Raw genomic sequence first — 24,017 nt, 5'->3', positions numbered from 1 at the left:
ACAAATAACATTGAACAAAAATATTAAAGATCCAGGATAATTTTATCATTTAAGGATACTATCTGAAGTCCCCAAACTCCAGGTCTGCCTCTCCTTAAAATGTGGTGTCTTGTACAAATCAAGTTCACTTTTGTTTTTCTCCAGGGAACAATTTCTGAAGTGTCTGTGGCACAGCATGAAGAATAGTTGGCTGTGATTTTCTCTCTGTGTGCTGATTGCCTCCCATTCATGCTTGCTGGGAATGTGCCAGAAGACTTTAATATAAAGAGCTTTATATTCCTCAACTATTTATTGCAACTTATTGCAGTAATAAAATTTTGCAATAATTATTTTGGCTTGGAGCCAGAGTTCCTGTCAGTGTTACTCTGCTTACAGAACAATGAAGGAAGAAGGGAAGAGGTGACTTTTCCTGCTTTTTTTCTTTGCTGATTCCCCTCTTCTCCCTGTACCCCCTGAAGATCTGCTCTGGAACAGTTGTGGGGAGATGAAGGGGAAATCAGCAAAAAGAAAAGGCTCCTCTCTTTGTAGTATGGCACCCCGGATTCAACCTCTTGCCATTATAATCAGTAATAATAATAATAATAATAATAATAATAATAATAATAATGCTGTTCTTTTCTAAGCATTGCAAAGTCCAGCTTTAAAAATACTGGCAGACAAAAAACCAGTGTTTTCCCATCTTAGCTTTATGGCAACTTTTACCATCTTCTGCAGATTGAATCTGGCAAGGGAGCGGAGGAGAGAGCAAATGCCTGACCTGGTCCCGAGAGGACTTAGTCCCTCGAGGCTTCATTAGATAACTTAGCCGTACCCATGAAGTTGATGCAATGAAGATTACTGAATTGAGTAAATTTATACTAGCTTTATGTAAATCCCTAGGGCTACTAATGCTGGTTGTTTTAAGCTTAGAGGCTGTTTGCTTATTTTGCGGTGTTAACATTCAAAGCGAAGGTGGATTATGTGGCTTTAAAAACATTGTGCAATATATCACTCTAATACACCCAAGGGTTGGCGTAACATTTCAAGAGATATACAAACAAAGCCTTAGCCAGAGACCTCTTCTCCTCTAAGTGTGTGTGTGTGTGTGTGTGTTGTAATGGACTTCCTCTCCCTGTGTGCCCCCTAATCTGTTATGAGGGTTTCCCTAACTCTATGGAACAGCTTTGGGGAGTAAAGGGAGGAGTGTTGGCTGCCGCCCTCAGTTTCTCCCTAGCTGACACCTTTCGGTTGTGATTGTTGGCAGTGCTCACCTGTGTAGTATGACCAGCCAACTATCGGTCAGTGACTGGCCCATGGTCACTCAGTGAGCTTTATGACCAAGTAGGATTTGAACCCTGATCTCCCAGGTCTGACATTCTAACCTCTCTCTACATCACACTCATAGTTAGTGTTTTCATAAGTTGGGGAAACTAATGCTACAGTGTTGCCCAGTTTTCCCTGTTGTACTTTTTCTGTCTACTTTGAATGGAATATTAGGCTGCCATTTAGAAGCCTTTTTAGAAATACAGTACCCTTAAATTGAACGTCGTCATAGTTCAAATGGACATAAAACCTTGGTGCATGATACCATGATCATGGGCAAATCAAGGAGACTTCCATGGGAGAAATATTTTTGTTCAGTCTTATTCATAGGCAAGGACTTTAAGGTGAAGCCAGTGTGGTGTAGTGGTTAAGAGCGGTAGTCTCGTAATCTGGGGAACCGGGTTCGCGTCTTGGCTCCTCCACATGCAGCTGCTGGGTGACCTTGGGCCAGTCACACTTCTTTGAAGTCTCTCAGCCCCACTCACCTCACAGAGTGTTTGTTGTGGGGGAGGAAGGGAAAGGAGAATGTTAGCCGCTTTGAGACTCTTGAAGGGGAGTGAAAGGCGGGATATCAAATCCAAACTCTTCTTCTTCTTCTTCTTCATCCCCTAGTAGGCCAGTGGATAAACAAAAAAGACATCTTGCACATAATGTCTCAGACTGGATTCCTTCCAAGAGGACACTTTCATCCTTCTAGCCCATCTCACAAGCATCTTACCATGCTTTCATGAATCATTTGGCTGATCACCATTATCTGTACCTTGTTATTAATCTCCCTTCCCCTCCATTTCATGGCAGCATTTCATAGCAGGTGGGTAAAGAAGCAGTCCTTATAGGGTTGCTGTCAACTAATGTTAATCCATTGAAATTAGTGGTCACAGATAACTTGGATCTATTAATTTCAGTAGGTCTACTTTGACTCAAAGTTGAATGCAACACTGGGGCTCTTGGAATAGCAGTTTTGTTGTTGACAGGGAAGCCAATGAAATAAGCTACTTTTACTGCCGTGCTCTTTATTCACAGATCATGGTCCTTATTCTCCACATGTAGGGGGAACTGGGACCATGCTTTCTATCTCCATTCCTGACATTTGCACATTTGGTATGAATGTCTGAAAACAGGGATGCTGCATATGGATGGGTGGGCGGATGTGATCCTGAACCCAAGGCACAAACAGCAGTGAAAATGAAGGCTGTCATTTTTCAGATACTTGTAAACGCAAAGATAGGATTGCATGGTTAGAAAATACAGGAATAAAAAAAACCTGCTTCCCTGTTGCGAAATTCAACCCAATTAATTTGGTGAAAGATTAGAAACTAATGTTATGCAAATAAGTACAACCTCTGGAGTCACTTGATGCAAATGTCTGTAAACAAATTACCAATGCTGGAGAAATAATTATATATGTACATAAAACAACAACAATCATAATCCCTTCCCCATTCCTCTGCTGGATAACAATATTGAAGGAAGGATTAAATAGTTTTTTTATTCTCTCTCTTGGTGTATATATACATTCACATGTACATACATGACTATTCCTGCCTAGGCAGAATGATGCACTTTCTTACATTCCTTTGTCAAAGATATGTCACGGCCCACATTGGAAGAAAACAGCTAGGTAGGGATGGTACCCAGCCTAGGGAAGTTTTCTGAAAAATTGCACTGCCGGTTGCTCTTGGATTTGTATGCAGTCCACAATTAATCTGCATGCCTTCCTTCTTATTTTCCAGAGAGAAGGTATCATAGACCTCGTGCAAAACCCAATGGGCTGAGCTTCTCTTCTCACACTGTGGCAGACCGACAAGTCAGCGAGACTGCCTTGACACCTCTGACTGAGCAGGAGGGTGAGGCATATCTGGAGAAGTGTGGGAACATCCGTCGCCACACTGTTGCCAACGCTCACTCTGATATCCAGCTGTTGGCCATGGCTTCCATTATGCACTCTGGGATGGTGGTGGAGGAACCAGACAGTGGTGACACATGCCTCCTCCTGCAGCCCAGCTTAAACCACAGGCAATGTTCCAGTGAGCCCACGATAGTAGATGGACCGGAAGGGCTGGGGACAGCATCCATGAAGGAACCCACAGAACTGAACTGCACATCTGTCTGCTGAAATGCCATGTGGAGGGACGAAGGACCAAGTGTGTTAGGCAAACCATTGTTTTGTCATTTGCTGAGAACAGTGGAGGAGTCAAACTCCAGAAATGAGATCAACATGCCATGTCCTATCTTAATATTGGAAGACTTTTTGGAAATAATAGTTTCCAGGCCAGGTTCTAATTTTATGTGGCTTATATATATTGTTTTCAAGGTACAAAGCTGCTACATTCAAGCATTCCAACATCCCTTCCCTTTTCTCTGGATTTTTCAGACCTTTTCTCCTCCTGAGTCAGTCTTTCACTCTTTTGTTGCATCTTATGTGTGGTCTCCTATGAAATCAGGGGAGAATGATCAATAATATTAGGCACACACTTTCCCCTAGCTACACTCTATGGCACATGCAGGAGGCCAGCTATGAAGCATGCTGGTTCAAGTCTTGAACCATCAGGATGGGTGAAACTGCACCCAATTTCCAGAGTTAGAACTCTATAATATACTGAAAGAACATTGCCTCATTCTGCAGCAAAAGCTGGTGACCAGGTTGCACAAGCCATTTCTGAATGTTGGGGATTTTGAGGTTTTCTTTTCAGCATTGCTCTTCTCAGGGATCCCTTAAGTATATTCCAAAGAAAAATATAAGCTCAACTTCCACAGTCTAATTCCTTCCAGTTGTTGGACTCCAATTCCCATCAGCTCCAGCCAGCATAGTCAATGGTCTGGTGATGGGAGTTAGAGTCCAGTGACATTTGGAAGGAACTAGGCTGGGAAAGACTCTCTAAATTTTTATATTCCAGGAGACACAATTGGAGAAGAAGCCGTTTTAAAGGATCTCATGCTAAGGAACTTGTGGGTGGTATTTAACTAAGTTTTACTCAGAGGAGACCCGCTGAAATTAATGAATCTACAGTAATTTAGTTATGTTGGTTACTTTAAGTGGGACCACTATGGAGTGGCAATGGTGCTATGCATGTATTAACATGTAGAACTGAGAACTGTCTACCCTTCCCATTGTTTCCATGAACACCAAAAATGAAAGAAACCCAGCTTTCTTACTAATCAATAGGATTCCATTACATATGGGAAACTTTAGGCTGATGGGGATCTAACCTCATTTGGGGGCAACACTCCTCCTCTTGTAAAACAGGGTCATTTGTTGACTGGTATATAGAATGTGTAATGCCTTCTATACTTATGTTCATACATCTGACACAAAGCTCAGCACTAGGACAGACTTGCTTTCTGGAAGCTGTGTAGTGGTGTCTTTCTGGAGTCCAGGGTTCCAGTTTCTAGAAACCTGATGCTTCAGTCACAACACAGTTCTGTTACCAAATACCTTTGGTAATCCAAGTTATCATGGGGGTGGGTAGGGGTGATATTCCTCAGGTTCTCCTTCTCCCAATGAGGGTGATTCCAAGAACCTGTTAGCAACTGAAATAGCCAGATTTTTACTTAAAAAAAAAAAAAATCAAGCATCATAATCGTGTGTGAAAGTTGTTCTGCAACAGTTACCTCTTTATGGAAGTAGAATGCAACCCAAGGAATTAAATTCAGTCTTGATAAAATTAAGGAGCAGGGCCAGGGATGGTCACATTAGACCAATAGGTGCAGACAAGAGACAATGCCTCTTGGATTATTTGGCTTCAGAGGCCCACAATGATGAATGAACTTTTAAGCTGTAAAAGGGTCAGCTTAATAAAATGAATGGGGTTGTGGGTGGCCAGGCCCTAATATGGGCTCCCAATGAGATATAAACAAAAGCTAGGTAAATCCTAGTCTTAAAGTCTGATTCTCAACTGCAAGTGTATAGGCTTATAGCTTTCACTCTATAAAATGTTCCAAGTAACTAATTTGGAATGAAGGATAACATTTCTCCTTTATTCTTCCGCTATGTGTCCATTTCTGGTTTTGATTTGAATGTATATGTTAAAACGCATGTATAATTTCCCAAGTATGCTTGCCCCTGTGGAATTGTGCCAAGCCACAGTGATGGTTACCACTCAAGTCCATGGCAAGGATTAACTTGGTAAGAGAGCTTTACTCTGAATATCTAATTGAAGCTCACAAAGAAGGAAAAAGTTAATGTTTGGAAATGTGGTAGGAACTGGTGTTGAGTCCTCAATTAGAAATCCTTTTATTTAAATGGAATCTTTGTTGCCTGCCTTCATTTTACATATTCAAAAGAAACAGCTTTGATGAAGCCTACTGCAGAGATGTCTGTGTTTTCTCATGCCTATCCACTGCATTGTCTTCTGCTTGCCTTAATTTGCTGAAATCCCCGTTATATTACATCCACTTGGCCTTCTCATCCCCATGTGTGCACACAACTGTACATTCTTTCTCTGTTGCTCATAGGTATAGTTCCCACAGACATTCATTTCTTTCTTCTTCCATCCAACCACCAATTCTCCCAATCAAGGGTGTGTGCTTGTGGGTCTATTAAGCCTCAAAGTACAGTAAACATGGCAGTGAAGGAAGTCAGCTGAAAGGCTGACTAAGCAATAGTCTAGCAAAGCCAAACTTCACGCACCATCTTCTCAGCAAGTTTTGTGTTACCAAGAGCAGGCCTAATGTATAATTACAAACATATTAGTGGATCTGTTGTGGGACCACACATAGCCACAGTTTTTCCTCTGCTAAAACCTTGCATCTACCTTCTTCCAGAATGGAAATCTTTGCTGCCTTCCAGGAAAATGTGGCACAGATCAGTAGCAGGGCACATGTTTTGCATGCTGAGAACACTGAGCTTCAATCCCTAGCATCTCTAGTTAAAAGATCAGGTATGTAGTTGACGATGGGAAAGACTCCCTCTGGAGAGCTGCAACCAGTAGACAATATTGGGCTGACCAGACAAACAGACTGGCCTGCTATAAAGCATCACATCAGCGAGGCCAAGAGGGGGGTCTTGTCATCTGGGCAGCCCAGGACCTCCATATGCACTGCCCAGGCTTGAACCCCGGGGAGGTCACTTTGGTGCTGCTAACACAGCAGTTTGACTTCACCCCTAGAGAGATTCCCAGCAAGACAGATGCCCATCAACAACACAGCAAGCAGAAGGTGCATTGGAATCACACCTGGAATACTGTCAACCATATTTGCAACTGTCCTTTAGACCCATGTAGCAATAACCAGGACACCCACTTGCCTGTCCACTTGTGGCAGCCCCTATGGCTTCAGCTTAATCCATGGTCAGTATTTTCTCAAGACACTGCCATGGAGCTCCAAGAGATTTCTTTAAAGGGGGCCTCCCACTGCATGCCGTTCTTTTTAGTGAAAATTCCCCTCTCCCCCTCCTGAGCAGTATGAATTATTTTCTTGAAAACAAATGCCGCCTCCCAAAATTGAATGAGGCCAGTTTCTATATTAATTTTTAATCTGGGCACAGCTCATAAATCCCTCCCTTATAATGCTCTGTCATTGCTAGCAGCAGGTGCCTCGCAGCAGGAGGAAGCATGTGGAGTCATCATTTGAAAAGGAGCTGCTGCCTCCCTCCTTTGGGTTTTTATTCACCCTGGTCTGAATAAAGAAAGAGAAATCAGATTTGGACACCCCTAATAAATGAATCACCTTGATCTTACAGACAGAGGGCTTGTGAAAAATTTATGGAGTTTTCTTTGGGGACAAAAATAGAAAAAGAAAAGAATCACATTGTTTTATACTTGTTGCTTGCATCCAAATTCTAAATTTATATAAGGTACTGTTAGTCTGTGTTTTTGTAACACAGAGACATCTGGTACATTGTTATAGAAGATTTCATTAGCTTGCTCATCTCAGTTCAGCATTAAAATATCTTACGCCTGTTCATGCCAGACCCTCTCAGTGTCCCTATTTTCCAGGGACAGTCCTGGATTTATAGAAGCTGTCCCAGTTTCTGATTTGATCCTAGAATGTCTCATTTATCCTTAGGATGTCCCTATTTTCATTGGAGAAATGTTGGGTGGTATGCCATGCCAATCACCCCCAACCTGCTTTTTGGCACTTTGGGATGGTGGTGTTGAAATTTCCAGAACAGCAAACCACTTGCATAATTGGCTAACAATAGAGAGACACTACCAATGGGATATCTAGATTTGCTTCAAGGCATCTCTAAAACTGGGCCAATGCAAGCTTCTTAGCAGATGATCACACTGTTTGATCCTCTGAACAGAGACTCAGAAGACCAAGCCCATTGCAAGGAACCAAAAGTTATATGTCAAATGAGCTGTGATCACCCAAATAGTTGACATAGGTCCAGGCAAACTCCTGCTGAAGCTCCTGTGCCTGTGTGGAAACTTTCTCCGTGCATCCCTTTCCAATTCCCTCCTGGTTCTGGGAGACAGTGGTGGAGGAGAGGGACACAGTCCTTCACTTGTCTGACCTGCCTCTTTCTCCTCTCCTCCTTACCCATCCTGTGCTCCACTCTGAAGTTTCCCCTGCCTCTCATTCTTGCCTCCAGGCTGGTACAGCTTCCCACAAACCACTGCTACCCTCTCCAGAGTCAGACTCCAGCCCCCTTGTTCCCCACGCACACTCTTCAGCTGCCTGGCAGTCCCCAGTATGGCTTGATCTCCGTCTTCACAACTCTTCTCAAGGGGAAAGGATAGAATTCAGCAAAGGGGTCAAGGCCCTGGGCTGGACCTAGCGCCCAGGCTGTAAGTTTCCGACCCTTGCTTTAAATCCAGCTGGGGGAGTGGTGGTGGTAAAAGGGAACGAAATACTTGAGAAACAGAGGACTTCACCACGCTAGATTTTCTCCAGTAGCAAAGTTCAGAAGTCGCTTGGCATTATTTTTCCATCTCAAATTGAGATACATACATTGGAAGACGAGAGGGGCTTGCTTACGCTGAAGGGGACTGAGGCTTGCTTCCAAGTCCTTGCCTCAGATGTGCCAGGAGCAGAATCTGGGTTGCATCAGGCAGCTGCTGCATTCACAACTTCTGTGGCATTTCTGTTCCCATGCTGCTAGGTTTTAACCACTTCTTTTCATATATATGTAGATGTACAAACAAACCACCATCTGCTCTAGTTTAAGTGCCCCTTAACAAGGTGAAGAGGTGGTGTTACTGAAGGGTTTCCTGCAGCGTTCACAGAGTGTGTTTAAAGATCTCGGGCTGTAATGCTTACATATCTCCTCACTAGCTAGCTTTCTATTTCCTATCTACCATTAAGTTAAAACATACAGTCTTAATGCGAAAGGAAAACATTAAAATTCTAACTACTTACCACCTCTTTGCCAAGTGCTGCAGGGGGGAATTTCATGGTTTTCAGCGAGTTAAACAGGGTTGCAGTTAACTTACTGAACACACACACACACACACACACACACACACACACACACACACACATAATCTTTCTTTCAAGCTGCCAGATCAGCATCACCCAAAACTGCTGCAAATTTGCAGGCACAGCTGCTCCAGATTTAATAGAGTAACACTGCCCCCTAGCGTCACAGTAAGGACCCAGCTTCATGTCTATTGATAAACTCAGTTTAAACCAAGTGTCTAGTAATATGCTGACTACTACTAAAATATTGTCATGCCCAGGGCTTTTTTCCCCAGCTGGAACTCACCGGAACTCAGTTCTGGCACCTCTCAGGTGGGTGCCATTGCCATTGTAAGAGAACGACTGAGGCTTTACATGGTGAGTTCCGGCACCTCTTTTTCTAGAAAAATAGCACTAGATGCCTGCTCTTAAAACAGGCAATTACCCTTTATCAGAGCAAATAAGAGTGAAGTTTGAGCTGAGGCACTGATGAAGATTTGCTCTACTCTCGCAACAGCAAGGGATCGGATGTGTTCTTCAAGCTGTTTGTCTTGGAATATTTAACATAGGTGTGCTGAACATTTGGTCCTCCAGATGTGACTGAACTACAATTCCCATCGGACCCAACAAGCATGAGCAATGGTCAAGGGTAACATGAGTGGTGGCTCAGAAACATCTGGAGGACCAACAGTTCCCCACAGCTGATTTAACAGAAGGTCTAATAATACGCCGTCTCCGTTGTTTCCCTAACATTTTAACTTTTAGCCCTGTTTATATGTTCATCCGTGTAGAATTGAACAAATGGAAGCTGAGGGGTGAAAGCTAGCTCTCTCTCTCTCTCTCTCTCTCTCTCTCTCTCTCTCTCACACACACACACACACACCCACCCACACACCCACACCACTTCTATGTGGTATGCATATAGGTTCAATTTTTGGAGACTGGGGCGTGGGCAGTGGTTGCAATCTTAAGCCACATTCACACCATATGTTGAAAGCACTAGGATACCATTTTAAACAGCCATTATTCCCTCAGCAGAATTCTGGGAGATGTAGTTAAGGGCACTGAGAGTTGCGCGTCAAGACCCCGGTGCACCCCCACGGATAAATTAATACACACTAACACAGAACTTTAGTTTAAGGTTAATGGGCAAAAGTTTAGGCCATAACTTTATTGATTACATCAGTGTGAGTGGTATTGGCTTAGGCATTGGCAATAACTATATCTGACTCCTACCCACCTTGCAGGAAGTCTGGAAGGGTAAACAACCAAATGAGGGAGCTCCGTCGATGGCAATCAACTGAAGCTCACCCCGGGGTTCCCACTGGGTCCTGGCATGGCCCTAGCCCCTCAAGCAGACTTCGGACAAGATCCAGACCCATGGATTCCTCTAACGGAATACCCTTGTACTTGGAGGGGCAGGTGATGACCGCACCACCCTCCCCCATATCACAATAAGCCAATGCCTAACCGCCAAACCTTACAAAAGTTGTGACGATTGCTAAGGGGGTAGGCGAAAACCAAATGGCCAGTGTCAATTTACCAAATGGAAAAAAATTCCTACCCAGCCCCTGTTCCAAAACAGGCGGCCAAACGAAGTCCAGAGCAAGGCCAAAACAGACACCTAAAATACAGGGTGGGTCTTCGGCGTCGCGAAGCCAGGTGAATCCCCGGAAATATGTCACTGCCTTTTATATGCCCCCATGATCACACCACCGATCTCTGATTGGCCAATAGGCCATGGTGTGATCGTGGGGCCATCGCATGGGCCAGGCTCAATCCCCACCCCCCGGATAGTGGGGGGGGGCACCTTGGGCCCGTGTGCAACGCGGACCCTCAATTAGGAGGATCCGATTTGTTAGGCAATCCCTGTTTCTCTCTGAGAGGTAAAATTATCTACTTGTGAAGAGAGAGAGAGACAGTAAACCACTCTGGGAAAGACCTTATTCTGCAGGCGGTGGATCCAACCCACTGAGGGCATGTCATTTGCAAACTGTTTCCCTTTGTACGTGGGAAACTCTGTGTTTGGCATATGAGTCAGGGGAAGTACCAAATATTTTATGAACAAAGTTCCTCTTTAACATCAAATAACTTTTCTTCCTCCTCTTCTACAACTGAAGTGAAAGGAGTCAACAACATTTAAGGACAGCTTTGGCAAGAGAAACAGTAATTTGGGGCTGTATAGCAGGCTATGTTCCTTGATCTGATCTTATACCCACAGATTTGAGCTATTCAAATAATTCTTCTGCACATGCTATCTTTTAGTGCAATTGGATGGATGGATTGGAGTAGACAAAACCTCATGCACCACTCTATATTTGGTAAGGTAAAGGTAAACTTGGTACACAATATAGACAGTAAAGGTAAAGGTAAAGGTACCCCTGCCCGTACGGGCCAGTCTTGACAGACTCTAGGGTTGTGCGCTCATCTCACTCTAAAGGCTGGGAGCCAGCGCTGTCCGCAGACACTTCCGGGTCACGTGGCCAGCGTGACGAAGCTGCTCTGGCGAGCCAGAGCCGCAGACGGAAACGCTGTTTACCTTCCCGCTAGTAAGCGGTCCCTATTTATCTACTTGCACCCAGGGGTGCTTTCGAACTGCTAGGTTGGCAGGCGCTGGGACCGAGCAGTGGGAGCGCACCCCGCCGCAGGGATTCGAACCGCCGACCATGCGATCGGCAAGTACTAGGCGCTGAGGTTTTACCCACAGCGCCACCTGCGTCCCTATAATATAGACAGTATATATTGCCAAACAATGACTTTGAATTGGAAAGTAACCGGTTATTACCAAATAACCAAAAAGAGCCTCTACTTTTAGGCTTTAGTCTGCTAAATTCACAGCAGCAGTCAGGCAGGATGAAATATTGGAGTATTGCTTTTCAGTTAAGGGAAAATAGGAAGCTTACATTTGAGATTAAATTAGTCAGCACAAGTCCACAGCACTGCATCTAGAAGGAAGCAGACTTCATTTTGAACCTCAAGAGGAACTTGCTGAATGTGTTTACTTTTTTTTCAATGGAACAGGGACTATGACTCAGGAGCTTGCTATTGAAGAAGCAGAAAAACAAAGCAGTTGAGAACTATTTCTGACCTTACAAATTCTGTTACAAATATCTGGCTTATAATGCAGCTCAAGTAGCTGTTGGACCACATTTGCTCTAACAGAAACCCAAGTTCCAGTTGCAAAAGCCACACTGTAACTTATGCTTCATTCATAATGTATATAGAGACAATCAAGTGCCAAGTATAATTAGCAGAGATTGGTTTATTATTCTTTAACTCAGCCTTTCTCAACCTCCAGTCTCAGTTGTTGTTGGACTACAACTCCCATCATTCCTAGCTAGCAGGGATGATGGGAATTGTAGTCCAATGAGATCTAGGGACCCAAAGTTGAGAAAGGCTGCTTTAACTGGTATAGGCAAGCTTTATTGCATTTATTATTATTTTAAGAGTACTAGTAAACTAAACTGGTTTATAATGCTACAACCTATACTACAATGAAGGTTAGGTATAGGAAGCACCCTGACTTCCAGGGTTTAGGACTAGGGTATCTGAAGGACCACTTAGTCCCGTACAAACCTGTCCTCCTATTATGATTATTGTCCTTCTGCATGCTCCAACATCCCCCAATATATGCTTAGATGGACCAAAGGGAGGGTCCTTTCAGTGGCAGCAGTACAGGTACCATTTTGGGCAAAGCAAACATATCGCAATTTGAAGGAAGAGAAAACTTCTCATGCCTCCAGGATCTCATATCCATTATTTAAAAACCGATCAATTAATCTTTTGCACGGATAGTTTCTAATGGAAACCAGGAGCTAGCATACTGTCAGCATGTAAGAATCAATTTTAAGAGAGAAAACAACAGCAGCCCACATGGAGAGAACGGTGTAATGTTAGACACCCAAGGAAATTAACTGGAAGAAGCCAACTTTGACTTCTCTTATGATCCGTTGACTATAAATTCTTGCAAAGTAGCTAGGGAAACAAGGCTTTCCAAACAGGCAGCTTGGAGTTTTCCTGCATAAGATTTACAGTTACTATTCCCCTGATACTTGTAGCTTTATTTAAAAGACAGGAACTTCAGCTTTAACTTTTATATGTTTACGCAGGAAATATGTGGCAGAGACACCGGTGAAATGAATGTTCCCATCCTAACAGCTGCACAACCTTGATCTGTACGTGCCCAGACCTTACATTACATGGTAAAAGTTTTCCTCCTCAAATCCTAGGGGTATTGGAAGCTGCAACTGAAGTCAATGGGCAAAGTCGTATCTGTAGTGGCTACGAGGAAAAAAAGAGATCAGCTTACACTTGGGAGATGGGATTCAAACACAGTTACTTTGCTCAGTGCCAGCATGCTGGTCTGTGGTTGTAGCTTCTGTTTGCCATTTACTCTGAGCTTCCTTTTTGGATCTGGATGCTTGGTTCATGAATAGTTTTGAATAGATGCAGGTTTTATAGGATTTTATTTCCCCCAAAAAAATAATTTAATTTTGATATTATCTTCTGCTTATTTGTTCGAGAGGCTCAAACTTCACCATTCCAATTTTTAGAAGGATGTGATTCAAGACTTAGTAATCCACTCTCTCATATTTTATTCATATATTATTTTGACTCTTATATTTCAGTTATTGCAGAGTTTCTATATTTTCATCATTTCTGTGTTTTGATTTAAATGTATTATATTCTTGGTCTGATTCTGATCCCTTTTGGATTACATCCAGTAGCTCACCAAAGCAAAATTTATTTTCATCTCTCACTCTTGCGGTCCTGCCGTTTCTTAATAAAACCCAGTGGTTGGGAACTTTAGGTTAGATTACTGCAATGCGTTATACATAGGGCTGCCTCTGAGGACGGTTCAGAAACTTCAGCTGGTGCAGAATTCAGCGGCCAGGTTGCTCACCGGAGCAAGACGGTTTGAGCATATTACACCGTTCCTGGTCCAACTGCGCTGGCTATCAATTACCATATTTTTCCGTGTATAAGACACCCCCTATTTTTAGGGACTCCAAATTAAGAAAACACCCTACAGCACTACCTGTGTATAAGACAAGCCCCAATTTTAAACCTATTTTTTTGGTAAGAAAACCTAGTCTTATACACGGAAAAATATGGTAGTTTCCAGGCCCAATTCAAAGTGCTGGTTTTGACCTATAAAGCCTTAGAACCGCAATACCCCAAGGACCGCCTCTTTCCATATGAACCTACCTGGACCCTGAGTTCATATTCTAAGGCCCTTCCTTATGTGCCTCCTCCTTGAAGGGTGGCAACACGAGAACGGGCCTTCTCCTTATCTGTGGAATGCTCTCCTCAGGAAAGTTTGACTGGCACCTTCATTATACACCTTTAGGCGCCAGGCAAAAACACTGCTTTTCAACCAGACCTTTGGTTGATCTGATTCACATACTATGCCCCTTTTTTAAATTTTTTTTTGGGGGGGTCTATTGGCTTGTTGGTGTTATTTTATTAGGCATTTTGTGATTTTATATCTTGATTTTATTCTGTAAACCACCTTCAGACCACCGGGTATAGGGTAGTATATAAATTCAATTAATAATAATAATAACTTCTCCTTGCTGATGTAATGCATTATTCTACCATAACAGCTAATGTTGCTCTTGAGGAGGATCAACAAATGAGCATTTTAAAAGCTGAAGTTGGAGGAGTCGTCATAAACCTGTTCAAGCCCTTTTAAAAGTACCATATTTTTTGCCCTATAGGACGCACTTTTCCCCCTCCAAAAATGAAGGGGAAATGTGTGTGCGTCCTATGGGGCGAATGCAGGCTTTCGCTGAAGCCTGGAGAGCGAGAGGGGTCGGTGTGCACCGACCCCTCTCGCTCTCCAGGCTTCAGGAAGCTATCCCCCCAGCCGCGCAAGCTCCCAGAATGATGCCAAAGCTGCGCGCCGCTTCGCCATAGCTCTGGGACCCGTTCTGGGGGCTGGGATCAGGGGAAGCTCCGGCTTCCCCCACCCCCAGCCGCGCAAGGTCCCAGAGCGATGCCGAAGGTGCGCTCACCTTCGCCATCACTCTCGGACCCTTTCTGTGGGCTGGGGGTGGGGGAAGCTCGGGCTTCCCCCGCCCCAGCCCCGCGCCTGGGGGGGGGGATAAATTTCCCCCCCTTTATTTCCCCCCCCAAAATCTAGGTGCGTCCTATGGGCCGGTGCGTCCTATAGGGCGAAAAATACGTTATGTCGCTATATCCATGTTAGTCATTATTCCGTTTATTCGTTGCTGTTGCTCTTTCCTTCTTAGTGTCACCTTAGTGGATAGCAATGTGACCCCCCCACCTTGCCCTGTTCCAAGAACTCCCCCTTCATAACACCACTAATTAATCACCCCAACAGGTGCAATGTCTACCAGCCATCACTGTGTTTTTGGACAGTCTAGGAAACCACAGAATTTTTTCTGCATGCTCTGTGTAGTGATATTGTAGAATCCCCCCCCCATCCACAGCACTGTTCCTGTTCTGCTTTTACTGGAGATTGTCTGCAATAAAACCTGCGAGAATGAGAGAGTGCGATGCTTCAACCGAAGGCAATAAATCAGGAACAAACATTAGGAGTGAACTGGAGGACATAAAGTACAGAAAAGATGGAAAACTCAGGTGTCTCTTGTTAAGAAAAAAGCAAAGGGGAAGAGTTATTCTTTCCAAGCACTTCCTTGAGACAACAGTATTGATATTTCTGAACCCAAGTAACTCCAGTCAATAGCAGCAATTACTTGCTAGCATGAGATTCCGAAGGGGGAAGAGAAGGTTAATGTTCAAACAGAAAAATGTTCAGACAGCAATAATCACTTTGTAAAACCATAATTGTAGCTTCAGTTACGGTGCTACATAGGAGTTTCACAAACAAGGAGTTCCTGTTTTATTTTAAATGGTGGCAATTTAGTCTCCATGATTAACTCTATTCAGTATTTTGAAGAAGTTGGAAAGTCCCATAGCTGCACAGACATAGTTTTCCTGTTGATAATGCCCTGATTATCTCAGAGCCGCACCTTTCATTTTATCAGATAAATCAAGTTCTGTAATCTGAAACTTAGCACAAGAACTTTCTACTGCTTTTGTATTTATTTTCATTTATTAAATTTGTATGCCGTCCTTCATCCACAGATCTCAGGACGGTTCACAACATAAAAATACAAGATAAAAAACACTAAATATATAATAAAAGCAAGAACAAAAACAAAGCAATAACCACCCCCTCCCACAAACAGATTTAAAAGGGTTATTTTTAAGATATTGTCTTTAGTTCAGAAAAATTATATGAGGCCCTCTATATTTTTTATATGTGGTAGTCAACCATGTTTTACTCAAGAGTAGGTGCATTGAAATTAATGGACCTAACTTGGTCATATGCATTCATTTCAATGGGTCCACCCTGAGTAAAAATTAGTTGAATACAAGTAAGAGTGCATTTATCCTTTCCACAAACAATTGTCACCTATGCCTTCAAAACCTTGAGGCTTAGCCACTGAAATACATTATAGTGCTTCTGATAACCACTCTGATATTGACCTTGGAGTTTGCTTAGAAGCTGTAGCCTGTACTTTTGTGAGTAATGTAGTATACTATTACTTTCTGACATTTCAGGAACAAGTTATACTGGGCTCCAGCATCCAAACTGCTTTCTTAAAAGCCCTAGGGGCAATCTGAGAATGCTGATGACAAAGTAAATTCTAGACACAAATCATAGGTACCATCTATGCCTTTTTCAGATCTGAAAGACTTAGCAGGTATGTTCTCCATTAAGTCATTTTTGAAAAGCAGTTGCAGTCTGCTCTGTACCTCTGTGGTCTCCCAGAAACAGATCCTTGACATCTTTTAGGAACAATAAAAAGGTAAAGGTACCCCTGCCCGAACGGGCCAGTCTTGACAGACACTGGGGTTTGTGCGCCCATCTCACATCTATAGGCCGGGGGCCAGCGCTGTCCGGAGACACTTCCGGGTCACGTGGCCAGCGTGACAAGCTGCATCTGGCGAGCCAGCGCAGCACACGGAACGCCGTTTACCTTCCCGCTGGTAAGCGGTACCTGTTTATTTCCAGCTTACCAGAATAAAAGAGCTACTTGAAGAAATCGCTGTGCCGGCTGCTATGTCAACCCACAACTTAACACTGGCGACGAAGGTGGGATGGATGGACATCAGAGCACAGCCAGATGCGGCCAGCCTCTGAACTGAGCTGAATCACAGAGCGAAATCACTGAGCGAAATCACTGAGCGAAATCACTGGGCAGAACCAATTCAGAGCTGACTGTTCTGGCTGGAGCACTGTGTTCCATCCATCGCCCTTCACGCCGGCATCGGAATCATGGCTTCACTTGTGCCTCTACCGCCGTTTGCGTCAGCATCTGAATCATGGGACTCCTACCTCGCTCGGTTCGACTGCTACCTCCAAGCCAACGAGCTGACAGCAGTATCAAAGGATCGGAAGCGGGGCCTATTCCTCAGCCTCTGTGGGCCTGAGGTGTTTGAGACGGCCCGAGCATTGGTTGCGCCTGAAGCAGTCCAGGAAACACCATGGGACACGATCCAAGAGAAGCTCCGCAGCCACTACGCACCAAAGCTGTCCAAGATTGCTGCCCGCCATGCGTTCTACCACCGGAACCAGGCAGAGGGGGAGTCAATCAACAACTACACCACCGCCCTGCGACAGGCTGCAATGCACTGTGAGTTCCGAGACTTAGACGATGCCCTGATGGATCGAATCGTCTGCGGGGTCCGGGACATCCATCTGCAACGGCGTCTCCTAGCCAAGCCAGACCTCACGCTACAGAAAGCCATTGAGGAGGCTGTGGCCTCAGAAGCTGCTGAACGCTCCGCTCAGGAGATCCGCAAGTCCAGCAGCCCGCGTCTTGCTAGGGAGCCAGTTCCGGTGCATCATGAAGAGGCCAGCAGTGATGAGGCATCCTCCAGTGAAGACGATGATGTGCACCAGACAAAGCGGGAGCGCAGGAAGTTCCAACAGAACTCCAAGGGCCAACCGGAATGTGCTGGCTGCGGAGGCAACCATTCCCGTGCCAAGTGTCGATTCAGAGACGCCATCTGTAGGAAGTGTTCCAGAAGGGGCCACATCGCTAAGGTCTGCCGATCGGCTCCGTCTGACACCCCCCCTTCATCGACTCGCAAGTCCAAGTCTTCACTCCAGTCTGCCAAGGAAAGTTGTTTCGCTCTCACCAACTGCCGCTGCCCGTCTGGAACCACGATTGGCCAAACCGACTCGTCGACGCGACGCAAGCTGAACGTCACGGTGCTCATTGAAGGAGCTCCATGTGACATGGAGATCGACACCGGGTCTGCCCTGTCCATCGTGTCATGGAGCACCCTCAAAAGACTGGTACCCAGAGTGTCCAAAAGGCAACTCGACTCTCACCGCGTACACTTGAGAGACTACCAGGGAAACGACATTCCCGTGGTAGGCGTTGGCCGGTTCCGGATCGCCTTCAAGGATTTTTCGGGCCTGCTCCGGTTGGTGGTGGTCGAAGGTCAGCGGCCAAGCCTCCTAGGGCTAGACTGGTTTGATGCCCTCGGCCTGGAAATCACCGGCATCAACTGCATCTCTGACGCAGAGATTGAGGGTCTGGTCAAAGACTTTGCCGAGGTTTTTGACGGCACCTTGGGACAATATACAGGTACGCCCATCTCCTTTAGCCTTGATCCACAAGTCGCCCCCATCAAGCTAAAGCCACGCCGGGTTCTCTTTGCTCTCAAGGCTAAGGTGGACGAACAACTGGACAAACTGATCGCCCAAGGAGTTTTGGAGCCGGTTGACCATGCAAAGTGGGAAACCCCTATCGTCACGCCGGTCAAGCCAGATGGGTCGGTGAGAATCTGCGCTGACTACAAGTGCACGATTAACAAGGCACTTCAGCAGCACGCTTATCCGGTTCCTGTTGTCCACCACCTGCTGCATTCCCTGGGTGAGGGTAAGGTCTTCGCTAAGCTGGACCTTGCCCAAGCCTATCAACAACTGCCTGTCGATGATGCCACTGCTGAGGCCCAGACGATCGTCACCCACCGGGGGGCATTCCGTTGCCGCTGGTTGCAGTTCGGGGTGAGTGTGGCTCCTGGCATCTTCCAAAGCCTTATGGAGCGTCTCCTGCAAGGGCTTCCGGGCGTGGTACCATATTTTGATGACGTCTTGGTGTCTGCAGACTCACACCAGCAGCTGTTCGAGCGCCTCCGTGCCGTGCTGACCAGGTTCCAGGAGGCCGGGCTCAAGGTAAAGAGGGAGAAGTGCCAGATTGCCGTTTCACAGGTAGAGTTCCTGGGCTATCTTATCGATGCCTCCGGCCTTCATCCAACCACATCCAAGATCCGCGCTATCCAGCAGGCCCCCACCCCAAAAGACAAAACGGAGTTGCAGGCATTCCTGGGGCTGCTGAACTTTTATAACATGTTCCTGCCCCACAAAGCCACAGTGGCTGAGCCTCTTCACCGACTCCTTAGCACTAAGACGCCTTGGGCCTGGGGTCATCGGGAGACGGCGGCCTTCAACGCGGTCAAGGCTCTCCTTTCTTCAGACAGTGTGCTGGTACAGTACAGTGAATCCAGGCCGCTGGTCCTTGCCTGCGACGCCTCACCTTTTGGCATCGGTGCTGTCCTTAGTCACCGTTTTCCAGATGGAAGAGAAGCACCGCTCGCCTACTTTTCCAGGACACTATCTCCGACGGAACGGAATTACAGCCAGCTCGACAAGGAGGCATTGGCACTTGTGGCTGGAGTGAAGAGGTTCCACGAATACCTCTATGGCAGGACTTTTAACCTCATCACTGACCACAAGCCACTCCTGGGCCTCCTCGCCGGTGATCGTCCAACTCCACCGGTCCTCTCACCACGCATGCTGCGATGGACTGTTTTCCTGGCTGCCTACCACTACCGGCTCATCCATCGCCCAGGGAAATCGATGGGCCATGCCGACGCCCTCAGCCGTTGCCCTCTTCCAGTATTTGTGGAAGACCCGGCTCCAGCTTCATCGCTCCTTCTGATTGAGGATCTTCCGACAGCGCCTGTATCGGCTGCCACTGTGGCCTCCGCGTCTGCCCAGGATCGCACCATCAGCCGGGTGCTCAACTGGGTGTGGAGGGGGTGGCCACAAGGGCCTTTTGCATCGGAGTTCCAGCCCTTCGCAACCAGACAACATGAACTCTCAGCTTATCGCGGCTGTCTGCTGTGGGGAGACCGCGTCGTGATTCCCCAGGGACTCCGTCAGCGCGTCCTGGAGGCTCTGCACGTTGGCCACCCGGGAATTGTCAAAATGAAGGCGTTGGCTCGGTGTTACGTCTGGTGGCCTAATATGGACGATGCCATCACTGCCTGGGTGTCCGCCTGCCAAGCGTGCCAAGAGTCGAGGCCTGCACCACCGGCAGCTAAGGGACACACCTGGGAGACGCCAAAGACACCCTGGTCGAGGGTGCACATCGATCTGGCTGGCCCCTTTCACGGCCGGACCTTTATGGTAGTGGTGGACGCCTATTCCAAATGGCTGGAGGTCGCCCTGATGCCCTCCACCACTACCGAAGCTGTCATCCGGGTGCTGCGAGGCCTGTTTGCAACGCATGGGTGTCCTGATGTCCTGGTCTCAGACAACGGACCGCAGTTCATGTCAGGCACGTTTGAGCGGTATCTTTTGGGACTGGGCATCCGCCATGCCCTAACGGCACCTTTTCATCCATCCAGCAACGGGCAAGCAGAAAGAATGGTGCGCTCGACAAAAGAGGCACTGGCGCGCCTGGACCGGGGAGACTGGCATGAGCGGGTCGCCGAATACTTGTTCGTGCAACACATCACCCCTCATGCGGCCACAGGGAGGAGCCCTGCTGAACTGCTTATGGGCCGCCGCCTCAGGTCACCGCTCGACCGGCTATACCCAGACTTTGCCGTGGCTGAACCCCCAGGCTGTGCCAACGCACCACGGTCATTTGTCCCAGGAAACCAGGTCTTTGCCCGGAACTATGTGGGGGACATCCCTTGGGTGCCAGCCACAGTAGTGGGAGTCACTGGACCTCGCTCATACCAGGTGGCACTCGAAGACGGACGCTTGTGGCGACGGCACATAGACCAGCTTAGGCGCAGGGTTGGGAACTTGGACACTACCGAGGTGCCCCCAACTGCGCTTGCGGCTCCGGAAGAGACACGTACAGATGGCGAGGCCCCACCTACACCTCCCTCGCAAACTGCCAGCGTGGAGCCGAACCAAGCCGTTTCAGAACAGACTCAGACCACTCCACTTGCGGAGGCTCCACCCACAGCAGCGGATCCAGGGGAGTTGGTTCCAACGCCACCTAGGGTCGCACCACAGCCTCAGCGAGAACTGTGTGGCCCTCCGGACTTGGCTACCAGTCCCCGGCGGTCTGGCAGAGTTTCCAAGCGCCCAACTTATTTAAAGGACTATGTTGTTGGACAGGTATCACTGTTGGTCTAAGTAGGGGAAATGTAACCGATATGCTTTTGTGCCTAATTGAACCATTACGCGTAGTGCTGTATATAAGGAAACCATTACGATTGTAACTAACGCCTTATCTCGGTGGGGAGGGGTGTTATGTAGTGTAGTTTCACCCTGGGCCAACAGGGGGATACTGTATATAGTTTCCACTCAGGTCTGTAGATAGTTTTCACTCAGGTCCGCGTCCGTTATTTTAGGCGGGAACTCTGAGCTGTTATGGTTACAATGTTGACAGCCGACTGACTATAAATACAGGCCGGCTGAGCTGTTCGCTGTCAGTTTATTTCCAGCTTACCAGAATAAAAGAGCTACTTGAAGAAATCGCTGTGCCGGCTGCTATGTCAACCCACAACTTAACACTATTTATCTACTTGCACCCGGGGGTGCTTTCGAACTGCTAGGTTGGCAGGCGCTGGGACCGAGCAGCGGGAGCGCACCCCGCCGCGGGGATTCGAACCGCCGACCTTTCGATCGGCAAGCCCTAGGCGCTGAGGCTTTAACCCACAGCGCCACCCGCGTCCCTTTTTAGGAACAATAGTTTAGTCCTAATACTGTTGATTTTAATTATTATATATCATTTTAAATAATATTTTGCTTGTAAGCCATCCAGAGGATATTTATTGAAGACACCTCTCTCTCTCTCTCTCTCTCTCTCTCTCTCTCTCTCTCTCTCTCTCTCTCTCTCTCATTGTTATTTAAGGTGCCTCAAGAATGGAATAGACAGAGAAACAGCAATTCTATAAGCTGATAATGCCATCTTGTGGCACTTCCCTTGAAAAACACTGTAAATAATTGGTAAAGTTTAACATGAGAATAAATTGTAAAGGTGAGGGGAAAAGCATTACTAATCAATACAAATTTCTCTCTGGTAGAACTTGGATATGGAAGATAAATTAGAGAGGAAGATAAGGGACATTGCACATTTATAATATTATTAATAGGGCTGCACTCCTGCTTGCTTCTCATGCCAATTCCCTACACATTAACCCCCTCGAGCTTCTCCTTCCTATCTCAAGCAACAACTAAGTTCACTTTTTACCTTCCCAGCCCCACTTCTGAAGCCCCTTCCCTGTTGTATTTTGCACCACTGCTTTGCACTCATTTTCACTTTCACGTCCATGCCTCCTCCTCCTTTTGTAAAACTACCATTGCGCACAAACTACCCCCATGGTAAACTTTTGCATCTTCCTCCTCTCCTGCATTGCAACTACTAAGCACCCTTGCCACCTTCCATCCAATTAGGAAGCCACTTTCCCCTCCTATTCTGATTTTATCATCATCATCAATTAAATTTGTATACCACTCTATGCCTGCAGGTCTCAGACACTTCATGACATAAAATCACAATATAAAGAAATAAAAACAAGAACAACCCAATAATCCTTCCATTCTCCCCAACACATTTTAAAAGGGCATCGGATGTCATTCAGCCATAGGCTTGGATCAAGAGGAATGTCTTTGTCTAGGGCCTAAAAGTGTATAATGAAGATGGCAGGTGAACCTCCCTGGGGAGAGCATTCCACAAATAAGGAGCCACTACAGAATAGTCCCGTCCCCATGTTGCTACCCTCTAGACCTCTCATGGAGGAAGCACACAAAGAAGGGCCTTATTTGATGACCTCAGGGTCCGGGTAGCTTCATATGGAGAGAGGTGGTCCTTGAGGTATTGAGGTCCTGAGCCGTTTAAGATTTTATATGTCAAAACCAGCACTTTGAATTGGGACCAGAAACTAATTGGTAGCCAGTGCAGTCAGACCACTATTGATGTAATATGCTCAAACCATTTTGCCCTGGTGAACAACCTGCACTAGCTGAAACTTCTGAAGAGTCTTCAGAGGTAGGTAACGCATTGCTGTAATCTAACCCTGAGGTTAGCAGAGCATAGACAACCGTAATTATTAATCTATCCCTGTTCAGATAAGGGTGCAGCTGGGCCACCAGCCGAAGCTAATGGAAGGCATTCTGTGCCACTGAGACCATCTGAACCTCAAGTGTCAGCAAAGGATCCAGGAGTATCCCCAAGCTATGGACCTACTTCTTCAGAGAAAGTGTAACCCCATCAAGAGCGGGCAACCACCCAGCCATCTGGTCTAGGGAACCAGCCACTCAGTCTTATCTGGATTGAGATTCAGTTTATTTGCTCTCACCCGGTCTATTATCGAGGCAAAACATCGGTTCAGCACTTCCACTGCCTTACCTGCAGATGTAAATGAGAAGTAGAGCTGAGTGTCATCAGCATATTGCTAACAACGTACTCCAAATCTCCAGATAACCTCACTCAGTGGTTCCGTGTAGATGTTGACCAGCACAGAGGCCCTGTGGAACCCCACACTGGGGCTGAAAAACATCCCCCAAGCAACACCTTCTGGAAACAACCATATAAGTAGGACTGGAACCACCACAAAATGGTGCCACCCATCCCTAACTTGGACAGTCACTCCTGAAGGATACCATGGTCCATCAAAAGCCACTGTGAGGTTGAGGAGAATTAGGAGGGACACATTTCCCCTCTCTCCCAACAAAGGTCATTATACAGGGTAACCAAAGCAGTTTCAGTGCCAAAACTGGGCTTAAACTTTTTAACATCTACATGAAGCCGCTGGGAGAGATCATCAGGGGGTTTGGACTGGGTGTCCATCAATATGCAGATGATACCCAGCTCTACCTCTCTTTCAAATCAGAACCAGTGAAGGCGGTGAAGGTCCTATGCGAGTGCCTGGAGGCGGTTGGAGGATGGATGGAAGCTAATGGATTGAGGTTGAATCATGACAAGACAGAAGTACTGTTCTTGGGGGACGGGGTGGGCAGGTGTTGAGGACTCCCTGGTCCTGAATGGGGTAACTGTGCCCCTGAAGGACCAGGTGCGCAGCCTGGGAGTCATTTTGGACTCACAGCTGTCCATGGTGGCGCAGGTCAATTCTGCCTACCA

At 46.4% G+C, this 24,017-nt stretch overlaps 1 protein-coding gene across 7 annotated transcripts in view; it reads left to right on the top strand.

The window, feature by feature from the left end:
• Window positions 1-5,550, top strand: part of PRR5L (proline rich 5 like) — a 70,581-nt gene extending 65,031 nt beyond the window's left edge. For all 7 annotated transcript variants that reach the window (XM_082226387.1, XM_082226388.1, XM_082226391.1 and 4 more), the window contains exon 9: window positions 3,036-5,550. In XM_082226387.1, the coding sequence (XP_082082513.1) occupies window positions 3,036-3,418 (383 nt within the window). In that variant the 3' untranslated portion in view covers window positions 3,419-5,550. The remainder of the gene's footprint in view (window positions 1-3,035) is intronic.
• The last annotated feature ends 18,467 nt before the right edge of the window (window positions 5,551-24,017 follow it).

This window comes from Podarcis vaucheri (genome assembly GCF_965113315.1).
Source record: "Podarcis vaucheri genome assembly, chromosome: 1".
In the NCBI taxonomy this organism is placed as follows: domain Eukaryota; kingdom Metazoa; phylum Chordata; class Lepidosauria; order Squamata; family Lacertidae; genus Podarcis; species Podarcis vaucheri.
This window is presented reverse-complemented; position numbering and strand designations above follow the sequence as displayed.